General features: G+C 43.7%; 1 protein-coding gene across 4 annotated transcripts in view; it reads left to right on the top strand.

The window, feature by feature from the left end:
* NRXN1 (neurexin 1) overlaps positions 1-22,849 on the top strand; it is a 2,509,029-nt gene that overhangs the window by 2,449,083 nt on the left and 37,097 nt on the right. For 3 of the 4 annotated variants that reach the window (XM_029593411.1, XM_029593405.1, XM_029593413.1), the window contains one exon: positions 18,781-18,862. In XM_029593411.1, coding sequence (XP_029449271.1) covers positions 18,781-18,862 — 82 coding nt within the window. Of the gene's footprint in view, positions 1-18,780; positions 18,872-22,849 lie in introns of all 4 variants that reach the window. The other variant, XM_029593412.1, reaches the window with a different exon arrangement.

Genomic DNA, 22,849 nt, shown 5'->3' with positions numbered 1-22,849 from the left:
AACAGAGGCCAAAACCAAGCCACAAGAACCTGGCAATTACCCAAACACCAAGAAGATCCCATGGTACTGATGCAATTAATAGCAGTGGCTATTCCCTAAGTAAAATTGATTAATAGCCATTAATGGACTTCTCCTCCAAGAACTTATCCAAACCTTTTTTGAACTCAGCTACACTAAATGCACTAACCACATTCTCTGGCAACAGATTCCAGAGCTTTATTGTGCGTTGAGTAAAAAAGAATTTTCTCCGATTAGTCTTGAATGTGCTACTTGCTAACTTCATGGAATGCCCCCTAGTCCTTCTATTATTCGAAAGTGTAAATAACCGATTCACATCTACTCGTTCAAGACCTCTCATGATCTTAAAGACCTCTATCATATCCCCCCTCCGCCGTCTCTTCTCCAAGCTGAACAGCCCTAACCTCTTCAGCCTTCCCTCATAGGGGAGCTGTTCCATCTATCATTTTGGTATATGTGGGTAAACGTGTGTGTGTTTATCCTGTCTGTGCACGTATTTACCAGAGATGTGCAAAGCCTGAACCTTTCAGTTTGAGCTTCATTTTTCACCCACCGCAGAAAATTTTGTTTTTCCCACGGCACAGGCTTTTGTTTTTCGTGGTTTCGGGTTAGTGCGCACTAATGGAGTTAATGCATTAGTGCGCACTAACTCTCGTTGGTGCGTGCTAACATTTTAACATTAATGTGTGCTAACTCCGTTAGTGCTCACAAACCTGAAAACCGAATTTTTCCAGGGAAAAATTCCTTCGGTTTTCAGGGTCCCCAAACCAGGACGAATTAGGCAATTTTGTTGAAATTTCATTGAAATTGCCTAATTCATCCAAAACGACTGCACATCCCTATATTTACCCAAACTGAGTGCAGGCATTCCCAGAACAGGGTTAGGGAAGAATTTGCACTTATGCACATTGAAAAGTGTGGGTGTAAAATTTATCGAAAAACTTTCTGCAGGAGTAATGATGTGTGAGTCAATTTGGTGGGATAATTTTCAAAATGGAATTAAGAGAAACATGAAAACATGACAGTAGAAAAAAAAATCTATCCTCTCCATCTAATTTATGTAGCTCTTACAATTCCCATCACTCCCTCAGAGATCCCCTGTGTTTATCCCATGCTTTCTTGAATTCAGATAGCAGTTTTTGTCTCCACCACCTCCACTGGGAGGCCATTCCATGCATCTACTATGCGCTCTGTAAAGAAATATTTCTTAAGTTTACTTGTATATCTAATCCCTTTCACCCTCCTCTCAAGATCCCTTGTTCTAGAGCTTCCTTGCTATTGAAAGAGGCTCATTTCCTGTGCATGTAATCCTTTGAGATTTAAATTATTTGGCTTTTTGGCTCTTCAAAGCAGATTACCTTCAGGTATTGTTGGTACTTCTCTATACCCAGAGGGTTTACAATCTAACAGGCCGATTCATTAAAAAGTGCAGGAGAGCCAGCGCTCCGTGTTGAGCGCCCGCTCTCCCGACATGTGCCCAGGCATCTCTCCTGGGCGATTCTCTATTTAAATGAGGCCACGCACTAATAAGGAGGCGCTAGGGACAATAGTGCATCCCTAGCGCCTCCTTATTAGCATTAGGGATGGCTGTCAGCAGGTCCGACAACCGACGCTGAATTTTACCGGCGTTGGTTTTCAAACCCACTGACACCACCCGGTTCGGAAAACCGAGGCAAGCAAAGTCGAGCATCTGTTTTCCAACCCTGTGACCAGCGGGTTTTTTGGTATTTTTTAAATTTTTGGTTCCTCCAACTTAATATTGCTAGGATATTAAGTCAGAGGGTGTACAGAAAAGCAGTATTTTCAGCTTTTCTGTACACCCTCTGACAATATCCTAGCAGTATTTTCTGCTTTTCTGTACACGTTTCAGGGTCGCTTAGAACTTAACGCCTGCCCTTGGGCAGGCTTTCATTTCTGAGAGTAAAATGTGCAGCTTGGCCGCACATTTTGCTTTCAGTATTTTGGGCGACTAACTAATAGGCTCATCAACATGCGCTATTAGTTTTTTTTGGGGGGGGGTTGGCTGTGCATTTTCTACGTGCTATTACCCCTTACAGTATAAGGGGTAATAGACACTGGTGGGAAATACGCAGCCAATCGCGTGTTAAATGGTGCGCTCAACCAAGTGCACCATTCTGTATTGGCCTGTTACAAAGCATGTTTCCCATAGACACAGAATGGAAGAAAAGCCTTAGTAAATCAAGCTTCAAGTTTGTACCTGAGGCAATGCCAGTGAAGTAACTTGCCCAAGGTCACACAGAGCAGCAGTGGGACTTGAGCCATTGCTTCCATGGTTCATAGACCACCGCTCTAACCACCAGGCTACTCCTCCGCTCCCACAGAAATGATTTTAAAAATTACCCTCCCTAAGGACAGATCTCTTCTCTACAGCATTAATGTAACAGAGCTAGGACTGATTTGAAATGACTTGCACACATAAGTCTGCTTTGAAAATTGATATCACTTACATGTTATTTTGCTGCCCAGTTTATGTGTGCTCTTTGAAAAATACCCCCAAGGAAAGTAAAATGTCTATTTACTACATATTTGGAACCAATTTTTCAAATGTGTATTCCATAGACCAGGAGCAAAGCAATAAATAGTATCCAATTTTAGTTGATTAAGGGCCATAGGCACTGTGCATTTTTTCTGACAGACACATAATGGGAAAACTCTTTAGGACATCTGGTTCTAAACGAGGAAAAAATATACCATGCAAATAAAAAAAAAAAAATATGTAAGGAAAGTTAAACACAACTCTTTGTTAATGTGAAATAATAGGTTTTCCATTTTAGCCAAACAGATTGTCCCTGTATCTCTCGAGGCAATGGAAATAAGATGTCATCTCTTGTTACTTGTTAATTAGCTGTTCTTTCATACTGTTTGGTATATTCCATTCATGTCTCTGATGAGAGATGAGTGAGTATTTTTTTCTCATTTAAGAGGGACACAGCATATATTCAACTGGGGTTTGCATAGATTGTAAGTCTTTTCTTTTTTTTTTTTAATAAACAAAGTTCATTGTTAATAGAGTACTTCCAAAGCATGTGACTTGTTGTAGTCCTATGTTTACCACAGCAGCTACAGAAGTAAAAAGAATCTGGACAACAATAAACCTTCCCTGCATGGCTTGAAGGCTCAAGGTTACTCATAAAAATGTGGGCAGCCTGCACAAGGCAGGAACCTGTGTATCTATCTACTTTGCACCTGTAAAGGAGCAGGAACAAAGTCCACGCTGGAAATTGTGCATGAAGATTTTGAAATTAAATCTCCTTGCACGTTTTCCTCGCCCGCCACCCTAACTCCACTCTATTTTTTTTTAATGCAGGAAAATGCAGCCGCACCGCTGAATATACCCATCTAGCATAAAGTTAGATAGTTATGTATAATTAGCTGGACACGTTAACTGGCTAACTCCACTCCTCCCCAGAATGCCACCCCCTCACTCCCGGAATGTCCACGACTTATCCAGGTACCTTCTTAGCTGGGAGTTTAGTTGGATATGGACTGAATATAGCCTGGTAAATCACTTAGGGCCTCATTTTCTAAATGGCCTGCGATACTTTAGAAGTTGAGGGGCGGGCCTGCGCTAGCCGGCAGCGATCGCACCGTCGCGGTGCGATCGCTGCCGCTTTCGCACCCAATAGCGCCACCATAGGAGGTGTAGCTATTGGGAGTGAAATAGGCAGCGAAAAGGCCCTTACCTTTTCGCTGTGCACGCCGTCGTCGCGGAGTCGGCCCCGGTGACGCCCCGACTCCTCCTCCTGAGTGAAAGGTCCCTTATCGCGTGCGAGCCGCTTAGAAAAATGAGGCCCTTAGATGGATAACTATGACATCATCCATCTAAATGTTGATTGAATATGGACCTCCAGGTTACTAAAACATGTTAGAAGCTCCTTGTAATGCACTTATTTAATGGCCATTATTGTAGTGCATTTAATGCTCTATTCCAGGGGTCAGGAACCTTTTTGGCTGAGAGAGCCATAAACGCCACATATTTTAAAATGTAATTCCATGAGAGCCATACAATATGTTTAGAACTAAATACAAGTAAATGTGTGCATTTTATGTAAGATCACACTTTTAAAGTACAATAAGTCTCTGAAAATATTACACCAGGCCTTAAGACACCAATACATCTCCTATTAGGAAAACGGACCAAGTCAGGCTGCTATAGAGTCCTACACAGAAACTACACGCCAGCAGAAAACCTCACCTGAATCACGTGCTGTCCCTCACCTAACATAGAATAAAGAGACCAAAACGCATAACAAGAAGCATGCAGACAAAAACTGAATTGGAAACTGCAACAAGCCAGAGTCTCTGTATGCAGTGTAACAAAGGAAAAAAGAAACATCACACATCCTTATAAAACAAATCAAGAAATATAAAATCATCAGCAGTAAAACTGTACTAACAAAAAGAACATATTTCGAAACAGCTGATGAGTGGAATATCCAATAATTAAAAACTCATATAAAACATTTCCAGATACCAACAAAATATTTCAAAATAGCAGACACAAAGATCCAGTAATGAAAAATAATAAGGATACAAAAATTTTTTTGCTCTGCATACCTGGGAACGTTTGATATCCAGGTGTCCTGAGATTGTTCTGAATTAGCAGGAGGTGGGGTGGTTTGCTTGGAACTTTCTCCTCTCTCAGTCACATACCAGCGCTCTCTCTCACACTGGCTCTCAATGACACACCTATACACACATGCTCTCAGTCACTCACATATACAAATGTTTTTTCTCTCTCACTTATATAGGCTCTTAATTACACATTTACACACATGCTGTCTATCTTTTCACGCTTACACACACACAGGCTTTCAATCACATAAATACATGCTGTCTTTTTCTCTCACACACAGACTCTCATTCACATGCTTACAAACATGTCCTCTCTTTCTCTCATTTACACACAGGCTCTCAATCACATACTCACATGCTCCCTCACCTAAATCAGCTCTCAATCACACACATACACACATGGTCTCTCTCTCTCATTTAAACACAGGCTCTCAATCACATACTCACATGCTCCCTCACCTAAATCAGCTCTCAATCACACAGACACACATGGTCTCTCTCTCTCATTTAAACACAGGCTCTCAATCACATACTCACATGCTCCATCACCTAAACCAGCTGTCAATCAGACACAGACACACATGATCTCTCTCTTACTTATACACACAGGCTCTTAATCATACATACACATGATCTCTCTCACACACAAAGGATCTCAATCATACACACATACTCTTTCAACAAACAGGTTTTCAATTACAAACTTACACATACAGGTTCCCAATGGTAAACTTACATTCATGCTCTCTCTCTCACAGGCAGGATCTCAATCACAGACATACTCTCTTTCACATATACAGGCTCTCAATCATTCACATACATGCAATCTCTCACTCACACACACAGGAACTCAAACACACATGCTTGCTCGCTTATTCATTCACTCTCTCTCTCCCCCTTCCCCCCCCCCCCCCCGGGAACTCGCGGCAGCAGCAGCCACCTCCCAACGCTAACCTCCTTCATTTTCAGCCCTCGCAGAGGCGAAGGCGGAGTCCCATCGGCCGCGGTTGAAGATTGTCATTTTCCTCCGAGCCGCGCTGCAGTCTTCTTCCCGTCGGACACTAGCGTGCCTGCGCGGGTCTTCCCGCTCAGGCACCCGATGCTCTCCACTTCCTCTTCCGGGCCGCGGGAAGAAGAGAGCACCGGAAGAAGAGACCACACTAGCGTGGTCTCTTCTTCCGCGCAGGCACCCGATGCTCACCACTTCCTCTTCCGGGCCGCGGGGGGGAGGAGAAGAGAGCACGCCGGTGCCGCTGACTCCAGCTGTCCTGCTGCGTTCCGCCCGGGCTGACAGCATTTTAAGCCCGGGCGGCGGAGGACCGGGGAGCAGCTGGGTCAGCGGGGAACCGCGAAGTATGGCGACACTTGTCTGCGAGCCAGATGCAGCCCTCAAAAGAGCCATATCTGGCTCGCGAGCCATGGGTTCCCGACCCCTGCTCTATTCACTTAGGGGTAGATTTTAAAGGTGCATGCGTGCATCCATGTATGTGCTTCCTGGTATGCAGACATGGATGTACCAATGCAATTTCCGCGCGGCAACGCATACCAGCCTTCCCCAGTTCCCTACCCCCCTACCGAACCTCCCTTCCCCTTCCCCTCTCCTCCCCACCTTCTAAACCCTTTCGCCTACCTTTTCTTTTTTTAATTTTATTGCTTACTGCTCCATTGGAACAGAAGCAACTTGCGCACGCTGGCCAACTGCTGGCGTGCGCTTCCCCAGCACAGCTGCAAATGGTCACTCTACCGGCGGCCTCCAGCCCCACTCTTCCCCGCCCCCTCCCCAACTGCCCCTTTCTCTGGGCCCAGCAGTTCTGCGCCTAATGGGGGTTACGCGCGTGACCGAGCCCCAGCGGCGGACTCACGATGTCGGACCGGCCCGGGTATTCGCCGCCCAGGCCGGCCCAGGACACATCAGGTGGTCTGCCGAGCGCGGCTCTGCCACGGCCGCACATGGCAGACCACGTGACTGGAGCGGTCGGCCCACCGGGGGATGCCCAATCCTCCCGATAGGCCAATCCGCCCCTGCCGAGCCCCTTTGGAAATGCATGCGGTGCTTGCAAGACCCCGCCACGTGTGTAACTCCCATTTTTTACACGAGTGGCTGATTTAAAATTTAGCCGTTAAAGCTTTATGTCCTTCAGTGACTGCTGCATTAATGTATGTGCTTTTAATGCAATCTTTAACTACACTTCTATAGAACTAAGGGCCTGATTTACGAAGACTTTTTTTTCCCCATTCTGTGTCTATGAGGAAAAATGCTTAGTAAATGAGGCCCTAAAACAGACACATTTTCATCATTGTGTTAAAAAATGTTTAGTAAATAGGCCCTAAATTTGTGCTTGCCTTGTTTATTTTGGGCTTTAAAATTTTATTTTGATAATATAAACTATAACAGACTGCCTACTGTGCTCTTTCAATGGAATTTTTTTAATCAAATGATTTTAGCTTGACTTTTCTTGTGTGGCTACAATGATACTTTATGATAATATAATACAAAATGAAAACGAAAAAGGGATACCGATGCTTCTCAGACCCTTTCTGGTTGGAATTAAATGTAAAATTTGAGCCATGAGCTCAGGATAATCCTATCTTGGCCTGTTGACTGGGATGAAGAACCTGTAGAATTTCGGGGAGGGGGAGGCGTATTGCCTCTTAGAAGAATAAAAGGTTTGATATATTTTCATGCAAAACCAATACAAGAAGAACTAGTAAAGAGACATTTTGTACATTTTTTTGTAAGTTGAACAATTCTTCCCTCCAGATAGAAATTCTAATCTGATCTGTTATTGCTGTCATAAAATGGGAAGTGAGATTTATCCTCCTAGACATTATAAAAATGTTTTTGACTATTAAAGTCTTATTTAATAAAAGAAAATTTTACAATATAGTACCATAAATCATAGTAGGACACCTTGTATGCTCAATTTTAAACTACAGACAAATAGCATTCATATGGGTCCATATGTATGACAGAAGGATATTTCTTGCTGGAGGCGGATATGAGCAATGCAAAAAATCCTGTAATTCTTTTATCTATGGCTTGACTTCCAGATTGACAGATAAAATTTAGGAAACTATCCATTAGTTGTGTTGTGTTTCCCGCATGGCCTCAGAAGCGAGAGAAATAGCATAGAAAAAAACCACAGAAAACCCTCTGCTACATCTCACTCACACAGTTTTTCAGTTTCTCCAGCAGTCTCGTAAACAAAGCATTCTTTCTTGCAAGGCAGTGCTTCATGTGCTCTTAATGCTGTAGGAAAACATTTTTGATTTCTGACTGCTTTAAAAATTAACCTTAACCTAGGAAGTAGGGCATTTTTATTTCCCAGAGTAGATGCTTGAGCTCTTTCTTAATCTTTTGCAGAAACAATTTTGTGTCCCATTTTGCTGTGCAGTCCCAAAGAGTCAAGTGGCTTGTTAGCTGCAGTTCTCAACCGGTGTGTCGCAACACACCTGTGTGTTGCAAAGCACAGGCAGGTGGGTGGCCATGCTCCGCCAGAAGGATAACATGCTCCCCACTCCCCTGCTGCTTTTTCCTCCTCTCCTCTGCCCAAGTATGGTCTAAAATGAGCATTTACCTGCTTGTAAATGAAGGAGCATCATATGCAAATAAGGCTTTACTAGGCCTAAAGTAAATAACATTGCACGCATAGGGGATTTTCTCTTCTCCTTAATTCTGCTGCATAGAAAGTAGTCCCATCCTGAAACACAACCGTCCCCGCCCCCCAAGATCTATTCTGGCACAGCATCAACCTCCCCCCAGCATCCATCATTAGTCCTTCCAGGTGTATCAGAAACACCTCCCACCTCAGAGGCCTTCCACTGCATACCAAGCACTCACCTTCTGAAGCCAGGTATTACCATTTCAAAGGGGCAGGAACTTCACAGGGAAGCGAGACATCAGATTCCTCCTCCCTGCACTGCAGCTGCCATCAACTGACACCACTATCTATGTTGAAGCTCCTCCTTCTGGCCTCATTCGATGGTGATTGTGGCTGTGGCTGTGGCACTGCCTCATGTGCATGTAAACCCCTTGGTAATTTACTACACGGACTGAGGTATGAGTGTGGGTCATCACCCGCGTGTGCAGCACAACCCACCTTTGCCCTGTTGGTCTGCCCCTGCTAGAGCTGCATTCCTTTGCCTCAGTCAGCTGCAACCAATGCGTTGTCAGGGAGAGAGAGGCATTCATAACATTCTGGCTGGTCCAGATGCCACTGATGAAATGGATGGTACTCCCCTCCCTCTTGGTCAGCTGACAGTCACTTTTGTTATGAAACAAAGCACACACCGCTGTGCCGTTGCTGCTGTGTGCTTGCTGGTTTTCACTAAGTAACACATAGTAATGCTGACTGTATATACCTTTCTGCCAGAGCCACAGTGACCACAGAGCTCTCCTCTGTGTGCAGAATGCAGATAACATGACAAGCTGAATCTCATTCTCTGCACTGCAGCACTGTTATGCCTGTTGATATACAGTGACAGACTGATTTTTGTAGTGTCTCTTGTGACACAGTGACTAGAGGCAAAATTTGCCGGCAGCCCACCTTACTTTCTGCTTTCTCAGTTTTTTTTTTAGAAACTTCTTTAACAAAGAACTTCAGAACAGATTCTCTCTCCTCGGTCTCTGCAATCCAACAGAGAAATGACTCTACTGACTGCTCAAAGTTCAGTTTTCCTTTCAGTTTCAAATTAAAAATAAATGGGGGAAGTCATGTTGAGTTAGGCTAGTTGAAATAATGCTTCACCTTAATTGGTTCTGATCCTTCCTTGTCCTTTCCCATCCCAGCTCCAGTCTGTCTGGCTTGAAGAAGGAAAAAAACCCTGCTATTTTGCTTGTCTCATAGACTTTAATGGATCTGGAAACAACATTTTCATTATATTTTGAGTGGGGTTTAAATGAGGCTTGGATAAGTTTCTAGAGGAAAAGTCCATAAAAACTTGTTAGCCAGGTAGACTAAAAGCTATTACTATCCCTGGAAGTGAGCAAAAAGAAATGCATATAATTTTTGGGATCTGCTGGGTACTGGACTGGCTGCAATAGAAGACAAGATGCTGGGCTCAGTGGGCCTTGATTTTACCCAACATGGAATTTCTTACATCCATTCATTTTGTTAAGAATGAAACAAAACAAAAATGAACTTTTCAGTTTGGATTACCCATTTCCTTCAAACAAATGCACATCCCTAATTATTTGTATATATTCTTGATCATTAGAAACTTGCAGCTCTCATATTTGTTTTTCAGTTTGGGGATGGGGAGGTTCAGTTCATTTGCCAAACAAAAAAAACATTAAAAAAAGATCCCCCCCCCCCCCAAAAAAAAATGTAATTAATTGATTTAAAAAAAGGGCCTCTTGCAGCCATGATTGGGCTTCCTGGACCTGGACTGGCATCAGGGCCTAGCCCTGAACCAGAGCTTGCTCAGAGCCAGCTTGGGACAGGGACTGGGGCCAGGTCTCTGCAAGTCATGCTCCTGTTGCTGAAAAGTACTGGGGCTGGGGGAACTGCTACCTCAGCCCCTACTCAACTCCTTCCCATATCTTGGTGAAAAAGGTCAGGAGAGATGCCCAGTCACTCCCACTTGGGTCCTTGTGGTTTTAAAATAGTGCTGTCTGTCTGGTAGACCATACCAAAATAACGAGGATCTGCTGCTGGGCCTGGCCTGGGATTAGGCCCCAATGCCTGGTCCAGCTTGGGACTAGGCCCCAGTATCTGGCCTGGCTCAGGACTAGGCCCCAGCATAGGATCCAGTTTGGGACTAGGTGCTGTCCCTGGCTTGAGGCTAGGTCTTGGTGCCCAGCTCAACTTGGAGCTTTGAAAAATGTCATAAATACAAAAATACCTTAACATTTTCAGGTATTTTCATAGGAGGCTATTTTCTGTTCATTCCATTCAAAACAAACCAGAAATGGTGTCATTTGTTGCATTTTTTTCATGTATAAATATGTATGTATTCAATTGTTATCCACATTGAACAAATAAGGATTTGTGGACTAGAAGATTTATAAATAAAGTAATAAATAAATAAATAAATAGATAGATAATTATAGTCTTTGTGAGACTATGTAGAAATGATGTGAAAACCAAAGACATACAATGTGACCTTAAGGATTTAATGAGGAACAAGGATACAAATGAAAGGCTAATGATATAAAAATGTAAGGCTATAAACCAATTCAGATTGAATTGTTACCTTAATTGAACCAAGGATTTCAGACTATCAGACTTCAGTCAGAGAAGGCAACTAGCCACAAATTGGTTTGGATAATACCAAGTCTGAATCAAATGTTCATACTTATCCAATCTGACTTTTTCAGACCTGGAGATTGATATATTAAGGTGCGATAAAATGCATAAGAGTGCACAAATATGTCCCATTTTAACAGCATGCAAATGAGTTTGGAAGTAAACAGCATGCATTACATTTCATGCAGTAATTTGGCCATTATCACAAAAGAACTTAAGCACACCTCTCTTAGATATTGTTATGTTTTTTACAATAATGGCTATGCATTGACATTCATGCATTTTAACGTATTCTGTTTAGCTATATGAACATAGTTATTGAACTTCTTCACATTATACACCTCATTCCCAATTTTTGTACGGATTTTGTGGTGATGTTTGCAATAGTTGCATAACGCACCATAAAAGAGCAAATAAATCAGGATCATTCATCAAAATGCATTATGGTATTCATGTCCGTGATAATGGCACAACGCATGCGATATGTACGGTATCACATTGGTTCATGGGGGCAGGATTAATGAAAATGAGGGCAATTTCACTGGAAGTGACCACAGCTTTTTCCAACATTAAGCTGTGCAATATGTCTGAAACAGCAGTAATGCAGTTTGTGACAAACATTGCATTTTGGGGGGGGGGGAGGGGGGAGAAAGAGAGAGAGGACCTCTGGGGAGGCCTTCACAGTATTCAACTATTTATATCACTATAGGAGGGCCATCTAGTAAGTCGAGGTGAAGTTTTGCTGGTGGTTTAGGGTTTTGGGGTGAAAGAACACTGCAGAAATCTCATCTTTGTGAGACTTTACTCACTCCAAATGATGTCAAATCTTCACTGAGGTGTACTGTGCTGTTTGTATGTCTCGCTCTGCATGTCAAACTGGCAAAAAAAACCCTAAACCTCCACCAAAACCTTACCTCGAGTTACTAGATGACCCTCCTAAAGTGATATAAATAGCTGAATACTGAGAAGGCCTCTCCAGTGTCTCTCTCTCTCTCTCTCTCTCGCTCTAACATAAGAAAATGCCTCTCTGGGCACTTCACAGCTTGCAAAGTGAAAATATACAGGTGCAATAAAATACCCATGCACACATTAATGCATTTGTGAATATCACCATACTTTAGAACACTGGCCTCCTGGTTAGAATGAAAACCCTTAGGGGTGGATTTTAAAAGGGTTATGCGCGTAAGTTATGCATGTAACCCTTAAAAAAAAAACCTGCGTGTGCCGAGCCTACTTTGCATAGGCTCGGCGGCGTGCACAAGCCCCGGGACGCGCGTATGTCCCGGGGCTTGCAAAAAGGGGCGGGGCGTGGGTGGTCCGGGGCAGTCCGGGGGCGGGGCAGGGCATGGCCTGGGATCACGGGCTGGCCGTCGGCCGGCGCACATAACTTCTTCAACAAAGGTAAGGGGGGTTCTAGGTAGGGCTGGGGGGCGGGTAAGGGAGGGGAAGGTGCAGGGGGGTGGAGGGAACGGAGGCAGGCTGCACAGCTCGGCATGCGCAAGTTGCACAATTGTGCACTCCCTTGCACGCGCCGACCCTGGATTTTATAACATGCGAGCGGCTGCGCACGCATGTTATAAAATCGGGCATAGATTTCTTCGCGCCAGGTTGCGCGAACAAATCTGCGCCCGCGTGCAGGTTTTAAAATCTGCCCCTTAGCGTATCAGTTAGTTCCAAGCCTGAATATTATGGGAGTAATTTTCAAGCTGTTTTCACTAGGACAAAGACCAATCCTTTTTACCCATAGTCTTTACAAGAATTTTCAAAGCAAAAATATCACATTCCTTTACATTCCTTTGCGTTGAAACCTGCTGTGGGTATAAGGTATGCGCTATCATTTCAATCTGCTTCTTCTGGGGAAGATTTTGCTGGAACAGTGTGTGTGCCAAGATTTGAAAATGCAATCCATGTGCATTTCCTCCCCTGACCTCAGCACTCTCCTGAGGGCACCTCCTTTCAATGGATTAAAGAGCAGGAATATAGTGGAACACCATGCAGACTTTTAGTCACATTGAGGGAAAGCAATATTTGGAAAATAGATTACACATGTACATCGATAATTCCATGCATAAAGTACTTTGTTGAAATAGTTCACAATTGTGAAGTTGCATTAATCCAAAAAAATCTAAATCCAGGGTTTGTAAAAAAATCTGTCATATTGTATGAATAAAGTATAGTTAAAAATTCACAGTTCTTAATATATATTTCATATATCTATTTCATATTTATTTGTATACCGTCATTCTGAAGTTAACAATCATGGTGGTTTACAATAAAAATTGTATAAAACCTAAAATTAAATACATTCAAATGGATTTGAAACAGATTGAAGAGATTTATCCATCCTTAATTCAAACAGGGACCTTTTTTATATGAGTTTCATATTTTGAAAAATAAGGCCCTAACTGGATCATTTATCATTTTGCGTTAGGGCCCTATCGCGCGCAATAACGTCTTAACATGTGCGATAATGCCGTAACGCGTGCGACAACTAACATAATGCAAAATGCATATGCAAATTAAAAATTGAGTATTCAAGTGGGAGGAGTTTGGGCAGAGTAAATGCAAATGAGGGTCTGCTAGCGTGGAGAATGATAGAATAATGTACACTATCATGGGATTTAATGCTAGAAATAACTACACCATTTTTTTTGTGATACGGTGAAAAAACTATTTCTCAAGCTCCTGCGGCCTATATCATAGATTGTGAGTATTATCGCAGCAATTATCACGCGCGATACAAAGAGGAATTATAACGTACACACCTACCAGACCTTCCCGCCCCCCATAAAAACACCTGTTCTTACTTGGTTTAGCTTCCTAAAGCCATAATGTTTGTGGAAAGTGTAATTGTTGGGGGATACTGGATGTTTTGGGAGGCTCACCACAAACAACCAGTGGAACTAGAACAACCTCAACAATAGGCAAGTCCTGATCCAAGCTGTCCTAGGGAATTTTCTGCATTGGAGGCCGAACCACTGGCCCTGCAGGGTCGGGTCCTAGGGCAGTGCCTGGCACCCAGGCAGTCTCAGCAGAGGAGATACAGGGAGTGCATCTTTCCTCCATGAACATCCTTGGTGGGCATGCCAGAGGACTATGTGGTTTGCAGGTATTGCCTCAGCTCTCAGGCTGTTGTGGAATTATATGATGAAATCCAAGGGGGTTTGGATCCTGTTACCAAAAGGTCCCATGCTGTTCCTGGCCTCCCCAAACTGTTGGTCACCCTGCATTTCATAGCAACCGGCTCCTTCCAAATGAAAGTAGGGGTTGTGAGGGGAATGTCCCAAACCACTTTTCCCCACTGTCTGGACCAGGTTATCAGTTATCACAGCAGTCTCTGGCTGCATTAATCGCTACATAGCATTTCCTTGGGACAGGCGGGACTTGATGGACTTGAAGAGAGGCTTTTATGCCTTCGCAAACTTTCCCGATGTTCTGGGAGCTATCGACTGCACTCAGGTGGCCATCATTCCACCCTGTGACAGGGAGGAGATCTACTGCAACAGAAAGCTCTTCCACTTCATCAACATGCAAGTGTGCATCCTCGACGTGATGGCCAGGTACCTAGGAGCCACACACAATACCTTTATCCTTAGGCAATCAGGCAATCTGTGTAAAAATCTGTGTAAAAATTTTGAGGGCGGCCTGTATGGTGAAGGTTGGCTCATAGGTAAGAGAGATGCTTTTTTTCTATATTCCATCTCTGGCTATGTGTTTGGGGCAAATGGCACGGACATGGAGGGTGGCTGGAGGGGGGGGGGGGGGGCGGAGGAAAAGCATCACTGACATGACAAGTGGCTTGTACAGTTACATCTGCAGGCTATTGCCCTAGGGCCTGGCTTTTTCTTCCCATGCTGCAGAGACCTGCTAATCTTGTGAGGGCAAACAATGCACCTGCCCTAGAGCTTGGTGTTTGAACAGGCAATATACACTTCCATCGTGTTCCTTTTCAAAATGGCCCTGTTCCTATCCTCCCATTGGAAGCTTTTTAAATCTCACTGGTTAATGAGAATCTTGAAGTGTCCTCGCTGCTGGTACTGCACAATCATGTATGGCCAGTTAGTGATGCGTTATCCAGATTGTCGGTCACAGTTTGTCTTCAGCCTCACAACCACAAGCAGTGTCCTGTGCATGCTGGTGACCTGACATATTCCCTGTGTTGGGGCTCACAAATTGGTTTCTGTGGAGGACATACTGCAGAGACATTCGCAATCACACCATGAGGTACCGTTTTTTCAGCTAAAACAAGTGTGACAAATCTTATGTATTGCTTCAAGGTTGGCAGCCTGCTACGAACCAATAGCCTTAGCTCGGTTGTGATGCAATTCAGTAGTCAGGAAGAGCTGAGCTACTTATGGCTACTGCTATCCTGCACATATACTGGCCCAGAAGAATGTGACAAATTGGCATTTAAAGCTCAGGAAAGAGGTACAAGCTACCTTATAGAGTCTTATAGGATGCTGTGGTTTGCAAGCCATATCTGCATGTGACAATGCTACGAGTGAAGGCTGAAATCTGTCTTTGCCACAGGAGGTTCTGGGTATGGTTGCATGTCCCGGCTTCTCATCCCCGTTACCATTCCTAACACGCTAGCAGAGATGAGGTACAACAAGGCCTTATATGCTACCCACTATGTAATCAAACGCACCTTTGGTGTTCTCGAAAGTCGATTTCACTGTTTGGACAAGATGGAGCTTTAATGTATGCCCCACCCAAAGTTGGAGATATAGTGCTGCTCTGCTGTCTTCCATACTCTCTTTCTACACCATGGACTACAAATGGATATAGTTAGTTCTGGATTTCCCCCAGATCCCCCATGTGTCCCCACATGAACCAAGTACACCACGCTGAGTGGCAGCCAGCTTCACCAAAACCTTATACAACGCTACTTTTCCTGATAGGCCTCCCCTACCACATCTCCTTCCAGGAAAGGGAGGCCAGTAGACTGTTAGCTGCTGCTCTCCTTGTTATCATCTTTCTTTCTCTCATTGCTTCTCTGTCTGGGTCACTGTGTAACAGAAACAGATATGCCTACTCAGGATTTTCCTTGCCAATGGAGCCATACAGTGTACTGGAAAAACAGTTGTGAAAGTAAAGATGACATAAAATACATGTGGCTGCCATAATGTGTTTTGCCTCATAGTGACACTAAAAGAGGGATGTGTGGCACATGAGTTTTTGAATGACTGCCAACATAGTGTTCATAGTTTGGCCTAGCTAGCACCGTGTGGTTTGCCGCCCCTCCCCTGCGGACCCCATCCTAGCGCTCACATGTGGATGAGATAGTGCCACAAGTGTAATGCCACCCCAGCTGGTCCTCAAGCATGGAAAGCTACAGCTCTAGAAATGCTATAAATATCACATAGCTCTGAAGCTTAAAGGCATAGCCTAAAGGTACAGGTAGACAGTTAAAGATTTCAAGGATAGTTCCCATTTTACTGCCTCATTCCATAGCTGAAAAATTTGTGCATGTGGAGTTATACACCTCTACTGGGTTGACTTACTGTCACATGGGCATGCCAAGACACAGCTGACACCACTGCATCATCAATTTTAGTGCCATTGCTGTCTCAGTTTTCCAACTGGATCCAGATTTCCTGGATATGTTGATCCAGTCCTGGTCTTACATGCAGGTATTGTTAGTCTTGGGTTTTCTCAGAAAAGCTGTAGGGAAATCTGATAAAATCCCTGCATGTAATGTGTTCCAACCTGGCCGGGACCGGCAGCTTCATTGGCGAGAGCTGTGAAAACAAAACATAAGACATAATGGCAGCAAGTATCCTTTTTTATTGTATTTATTTATCTATTTATTTATTTATTTATTTATTTATTTATTGAGTTTTATATACCATCATTCGGATTCATCATCATAAAGCCATCATAACGGTTTACAAAAATACGAAGGTTACAAGGTTAAGGGGATTAACATGGTTTCAAAAAAGGTTCAAATAGTTGTTAAACATAGGGGAATAATATGCTAGTTAGTTACTGTTCTGTTTTACGTTTCATTTCTTGGTTATAATCTATAGTTGAGATATGTTCATTTATTCATTTAATCTTCAGATTGGAGTGGCAACCATTTGGCATCAGAGGTGCACTTTGCTTCTTAGCATTTTGAGCATCTTATGCCAAATCTTGTCTACACCCGTTGCTGCCTGCCCATTTACAGGTGAGGTGAACTGACCGGCTGTGGCTCACATGGTGTCCAGGTGCTCAGCCATGCCCTTGAAGACATCTGGTGCCAGCCTTTCATGAGGCGCTCCTCCATGGGGGTGAGGACGATGGACAAGGGGCTCCTCTTCTGGTCCACCATATATATTTATTTCTGGCCGCCACCTTGGCTTTCAGCTGTGCCTTGATGCCCCAGTACCTGTGGGACACCTGATCCCTGCTTTATTGGACTCTGCTGAGCCTGGAGATACCCTGGGCTATGTTGCTCCAGTTCTGGCCCTTGGATGCATTTGAGCTCTTGGCTGCCCGGTTGCCAAACAGCATGGTATGATGCTCCAGGACCCCTGCAATGACCATCTTATTATCCTGGTCACTGAACTTGATAGCCCTGAGACGAGGGCATCCTGCTGCTTGGCTGCCAGAAGGGGGTGCCACTTCCACTTCCGGAAAGGTGTCCTCCCTTTCTTCACTTTCCCTCCCACTTTCCTTTCCTCTCTCTTCTTCCCCCCCCCCCCATCCCTAGCCTGTCATTTTCCTCTCTCCATCCTCGCCTGCCTATTCCCTTCCCCCTCCCATCGCCTCCTATCCCTTCCCTCCAGCCTATCTCGACTCTTGTCCCTGTCCCTACTCCTACTCTTCCTTCTCCTAGCACTCCTGCTCTTCTCCTCCTACAGCCTCTCCTCCCTCCTCCCCCTCCTCTCCTCAAGCCTCGTCTCCCTTTCCATGCCTCTCATGCTCCATCCTCCTCACTCATCACCACAAACACCACTCCTCTACTCTCCTCCACAGACATTACTCTTCTACTCACATCACTCCTCCACCACCACTCCTCCACTCCGCCTCACTCCTCCACACCAAAGGACAGACAGACAAACTGGACCAACAAATAAAAATTTTCACTCCAACAAAGAAGGCAAAAGACCAAGGTAAAGGGAAACAAATCGCAACAGACGGACACGTGATATGGTGATGGTATGCGCGATGTGGTGACACAACACATGATGCGGTGATGCAATGCACCGTGCGCTGACACAATGTACCGCGCATTGAGACAACATGGCGTGCATTATTTTCTTCCCTGATGTGGCAGGCTGCAAATTAGCCTATCCACGTCCCTTTTTTTTTTTATCACGAATGCTATTTTCGCTATATTTATAGCGAATTGATGATTCTAGGTCTAAATTTTGAATTCCACAGTTTCACACATTATTGAACTTAAAATGAAAAAAAAAAGTGGTTGAAGAAACATGGAGGCTTTTTGTTCAAACATTTTCTGCATACAAAGACTGAAAAAAATCGTTAGAAAATAGAAATTTTATATTCAAATATAGAAAACTTGTAGAATATCCTAAGTGCTGATTCTTAGAGATTCAGAGGCATTAATAATTCTATTTTGTACATTTTCATTTATTCCTATGCAGAGGTGATAGCTCTATGCATCTGCCTCTGTGTATTTCATCACACATTGCAAGTATTTATCAGTTTAAATCTTAAATTTCTGTGAAGAGCATTGTTCAGCAGCAGTGGGGCTTAGTCCTCAGATTCATCATTGCCAAAGTTTTGTACAGTGCACATCTGGCATTATAATGACAGAGCTGTGTTTAAGGATAGTTGTTGGTGCGACTCCCTGTGCAATAACATATTATATTAGAGCATCCTGTGAATTCTAAATCTGGCACAGTCACTGATTTTGTTAGAGCACATTGAATCAGTTGGGATTATTCTTCTTGTCCTGCTTTCCTTGCAGAGCACTGATGACATCCTGGTGGCTTCCGCTGAATGTCCCAGTGATGATGACGAGGACATTGATCCGTGTGAGCCGAGCTCAGGTGGGTTAGGTTAGTCAACTTTTTTTATTACTTTTTTCTTTGTTTCATTTTCATACAGTATGTGCATTTATGTACGATATAATCAACTATTTCAATGTGATATTGGGTTGATTTGGCCTCCCAAAAGAGAAGAATGTAATCTTGATACTGGCCTTTGCTTTAACATACAACCTTTTACCCCAGCGTAACAAAAATATAGATCGGACCTGTGCCTTAAAGAGTTTCTCCTATTCTGTTCTTGTGCTATAATTTGTATGGAAACATTGTTCAGAAACATTATTTCTTTTTAATAGGAAAACATGGTGAGGTCAGTATTCAAAGCCATTAAGCTGGCTAGCTCACAAGTTATCTAGCTAAATGGAAACTTTTTGAATACTGGGCCACTTATGCAGCTGAATTATAGCTATAATTTAGCCAGATAAAAAAGAGGCACTCTGGGGACATTGCAGAATGAGCCTAAGTTATCTAGCTAACTTAGCAGATTTTCAACGCCAAAGTTATCTGGCCCTGTATGGTTGGATAACTTTCCATTTAACCGGATATCTTCAAAGATATCCGGTTAAGTGGCGCGCTGAAATTAAAAAAATATACAATGGGGGCCTGCAGTCCAATTCCTGACCAGGCTGTGCGCAACGCACCCCATCAAATCTCTCTGGTTTACAAATAGATGCAATCCACAGGTCAGTCTCCCACCTCCTTCCCCATTGTTTTAAATTTTGAATTTAAGGTTTCACCTGCCCCTCCCCCACCCCAGACCAAGAAACCTGCAGCTAGGAGCAAGGTATTCACTTAACCTGTTCCCCGTGCTTCCAGTGCTGCTCTTACCGCAGTTGCTCTGAAAGTGTAAACTGCAGGGTAACTTACGCTTCCAGCGCTTTTCCTGTCAGAGTGGCATGACTGATTTTATCCAGCTTGTCCATGAAGAAAGCAAAGTTGTTTACCAATAACTGATATTCTCTGTAGACAGCAGGATAAATCAGCCACACATAACCTCCCATTGCTGTTTAGAGTTTAAAAATATTTTTCTTATAAGCTCTGATAGATGACGGGGGTAGGGGTGGGGGGTGTCTCTTGGTGCATGGCTGTGCGCTGTCATATGCGCAGGAGAATAAAAGCCTTTCAGGCTGTTCCCAGAGCTGTCAGATAAAATCACCCACATTTTGTAACTGATTTGTCCTGTAGTCCACAAAGAACACCAATTACAAGTAAGCAACTTTGCTTTGCTCTGGGTTTGTGTATTTCACTAGTTATATACATTAATGACTGCAGTATTGTTTACTGTGCTGCTATTATATTATCTGTGGACACTTCTGGGACACTAACATGATATTCTGGTCCTGACATATTATACAACCGAACATAGTATTGTTTTATATAAATGAAACATTGGAATACACTTTTCACTAAAGGGATTGCTCCTTTAGTATAGCCAAAATTGAGAGTAAAGACATTTACAATATTTTTTCCCCACAAGTTCTTATTTTCTTTTTAAACTACAAAACAAGAAAATTGCTCAAGATAAAAGTATTGTATACTGATCTTAGCAATAACCAATTCAGAAATTAAAGCTATACTTATAAGTCACTCAAAAGCGTATTCTATTCAAGATAATTTATTGCTAGTTAATAACCAGTCGACCATAATACAAAATGTATGTCATTATGTATGTCAAATAAGTGGCAAAAAAACCTAAAAATCTTCCAGTCATTGACAAGACAAACCAATAATTTCTCATTGTCGTGTGCAATCTTTCACACCTCTTAAAGGATATGTTTCAATAGAAAATCCAGCATTCCATTCAAGAATGGAGTGTAGAAATTGCCAAAACATACTAGAGCAACTATTATTTTACGATATTTTTAGCTTAAACTACTACTCTACCGTAAAATTGTGAATCAGGAAATGCTGATTCATTCCCATAGGTGCCAGCTCTGTAGATGCAGTTGGTGCTTGGGCACCCCTAGCATAAAGCAAACTCCTTTAATGTATCCAAGGAAGGGTATTCTGTGTTGAGTTTAGCACCTCAAATCATGTTGAAAGGTGACACCCATGCTCATTCATGAAATAGACATCAGAAGGCAGTGGTGTACCGAGTGGGACAGGGGAGCCCGAAGAAAAAGTCACCTCTAGATGCTCCTCCTCCTTCCTGCCGCGTGACCCCAGAAGAAAAATGTTGCCGGAGCCACGTGGGCAGGAAGGAGGAGGAGCATCAGCAGCATGCAGAAGAGGATCAACATTTGTGGAAGGGCCACTGTGGATCCCACTTTACAGCGGCCAAGAAGAGGAGACCTGGTAGCAGGGAGCCACGGATCCCACCTTGCAGCAGACCAAAAAGAGGAGGTCCAGTCGTGGGGCTGCTGTGGATCCCACCTCGTTGTAGCCTGAGAAGAGGAGGCCCAGAGGTGAGAGAAGCTGAAGCCCTGAAGAGTGTGTGTATGTGTATATAAGAGTGAGTTGAGAGATTGAGTGTGTGTGTGTAAGAGAGAGTTGAGAGACTGTGTGATGGAAAGACAGCATGTGAGAGCCTCTGTGTGTGTGTGTGAGAGAGACAGCATGTGAGAGCCATCATGTTTGTGTGAGACAGCATGTGAGAGTGAAGCAACATGTGACAAAAGAGACAATGTGTATATGTATGAGAGAGAGAGAGCATGTGAGAGTGAGTGCTGTGTGTATGAGATACAGCATCTGAGTGTGAGAGCCTGAATGTGTTTTTGAGGGAAGAAGGGAAGAAGACAGGTGGAGAGAGAAGAAACAGAAAAAAAAGAGACCCTGAAAAAGGAATTGGCAAAAGACCAAGAAATGGAAAGTGGCAAAAAAAGCCTATGACTAACTGATTAGAAAATTAAGATCAGACAGGAATGGTAAACAAATAATAATAATAATAATAATAATAATGTTATAAAATAGCTGCGTCCATGTGCATGCACTGGTCATTTTAAAATCGACCCCTATGCAAATGTGTAGTGTCTGTGTAGGGATCTAAAGCAATCGGGTTTGTTTTGTTTCCCCAGTAGGTGTGTATTGGTATTCTAAGACCCAGTGTAATATTTACTCTTGCTTTTTCGCAGGAAGGGTTCTTGTTGTTTGAGTCCTTGGTGTTACTACTGTTACGTTATAATAGGTTTGCTGTATAGATTTTGAGTGTCTTTTTTGCGGGGTTTTGTATTAATTCACAATGTGCCTGGCAGTGGAAGGTGTTTGTGCTGCTATTACTGTGAGGTGACACCAGAATTTGAAAATGAGTTATAAGGGAAACATCCAAGCTCCATTGTTGGGGGAATTTCTGTGGATGCACAGAATTGGAGGTACAGGATTTATATTAAAAATATTTCCCTTCCTGTTGCAGTCTGGGAAGCTGCAGACCAGGAGTGAACCCTTGGGCCGAACTACCCCAATGATAGGGCAGGTCGGGAGGCGGAGCCACAGGCAGAGGTCTTCACCCGGGAACCAGTAACCCCCCAGGAGGAGCCCGTAGGGTCCTAGAACCTTGGGACTTAGGAGAACAGTGAGAGTCTCTATAGTAGAAGAAGGCCTGGGCAGAGAGTATGATAAGGTAGTCCAATAGAAATGCTGTAGTCCGTGGGCTAGTTGGGTCCAGCGTGTGCTGGAGCAGATAGTGAGCAGATGCAGAGTCTATAGCGTGCTGTGGACTGGAGCAAGCTATGAGCAGGAACGGAGTCTGTAGCGTGCTGTGAGCTGAAGCAAGCTGTGAGCAGGAACGGAGTCTGTAGTGTGCTGAGAACTGGAACAGACTTTGAGCAGGATTGGAGTCTGTAGCGTGCTATGAGCTGAAGCAAGCTGTGAGCAGGAACGGAGTCTGTAGCGTGCTGAGAACTGGAACAGACTGTGAGCAGGAACAAAGTCTGTAGCGTGCCGTGAGATGAAGCAACCTGCGAGCAGGAACGCAGACGAACCCAGGTCAGGCTGGCAGCAGGCAGGAGCGGAATCAGGCACGGGCAACAGCCGGTGGCTGGCGGCGAGCAGAAG

This window comes from Rhinatrema bivittatum, chromosome 3 (genome assembly GCF_901001135.1).
Source record: "Rhinatrema bivittatum chromosome 3, aRhiBiv1.1, whole genome shotgun sequence".
Lineage (NCBI taxonomy): Eukaryota > Metazoa > Chordata > Amphibia > Gymnophiona > Rhinatrematidae > Rhinatrema > Rhinatrema bivittatum.
This window is presented reverse-complemented; position numbering and strand designations above follow the sequence as displayed.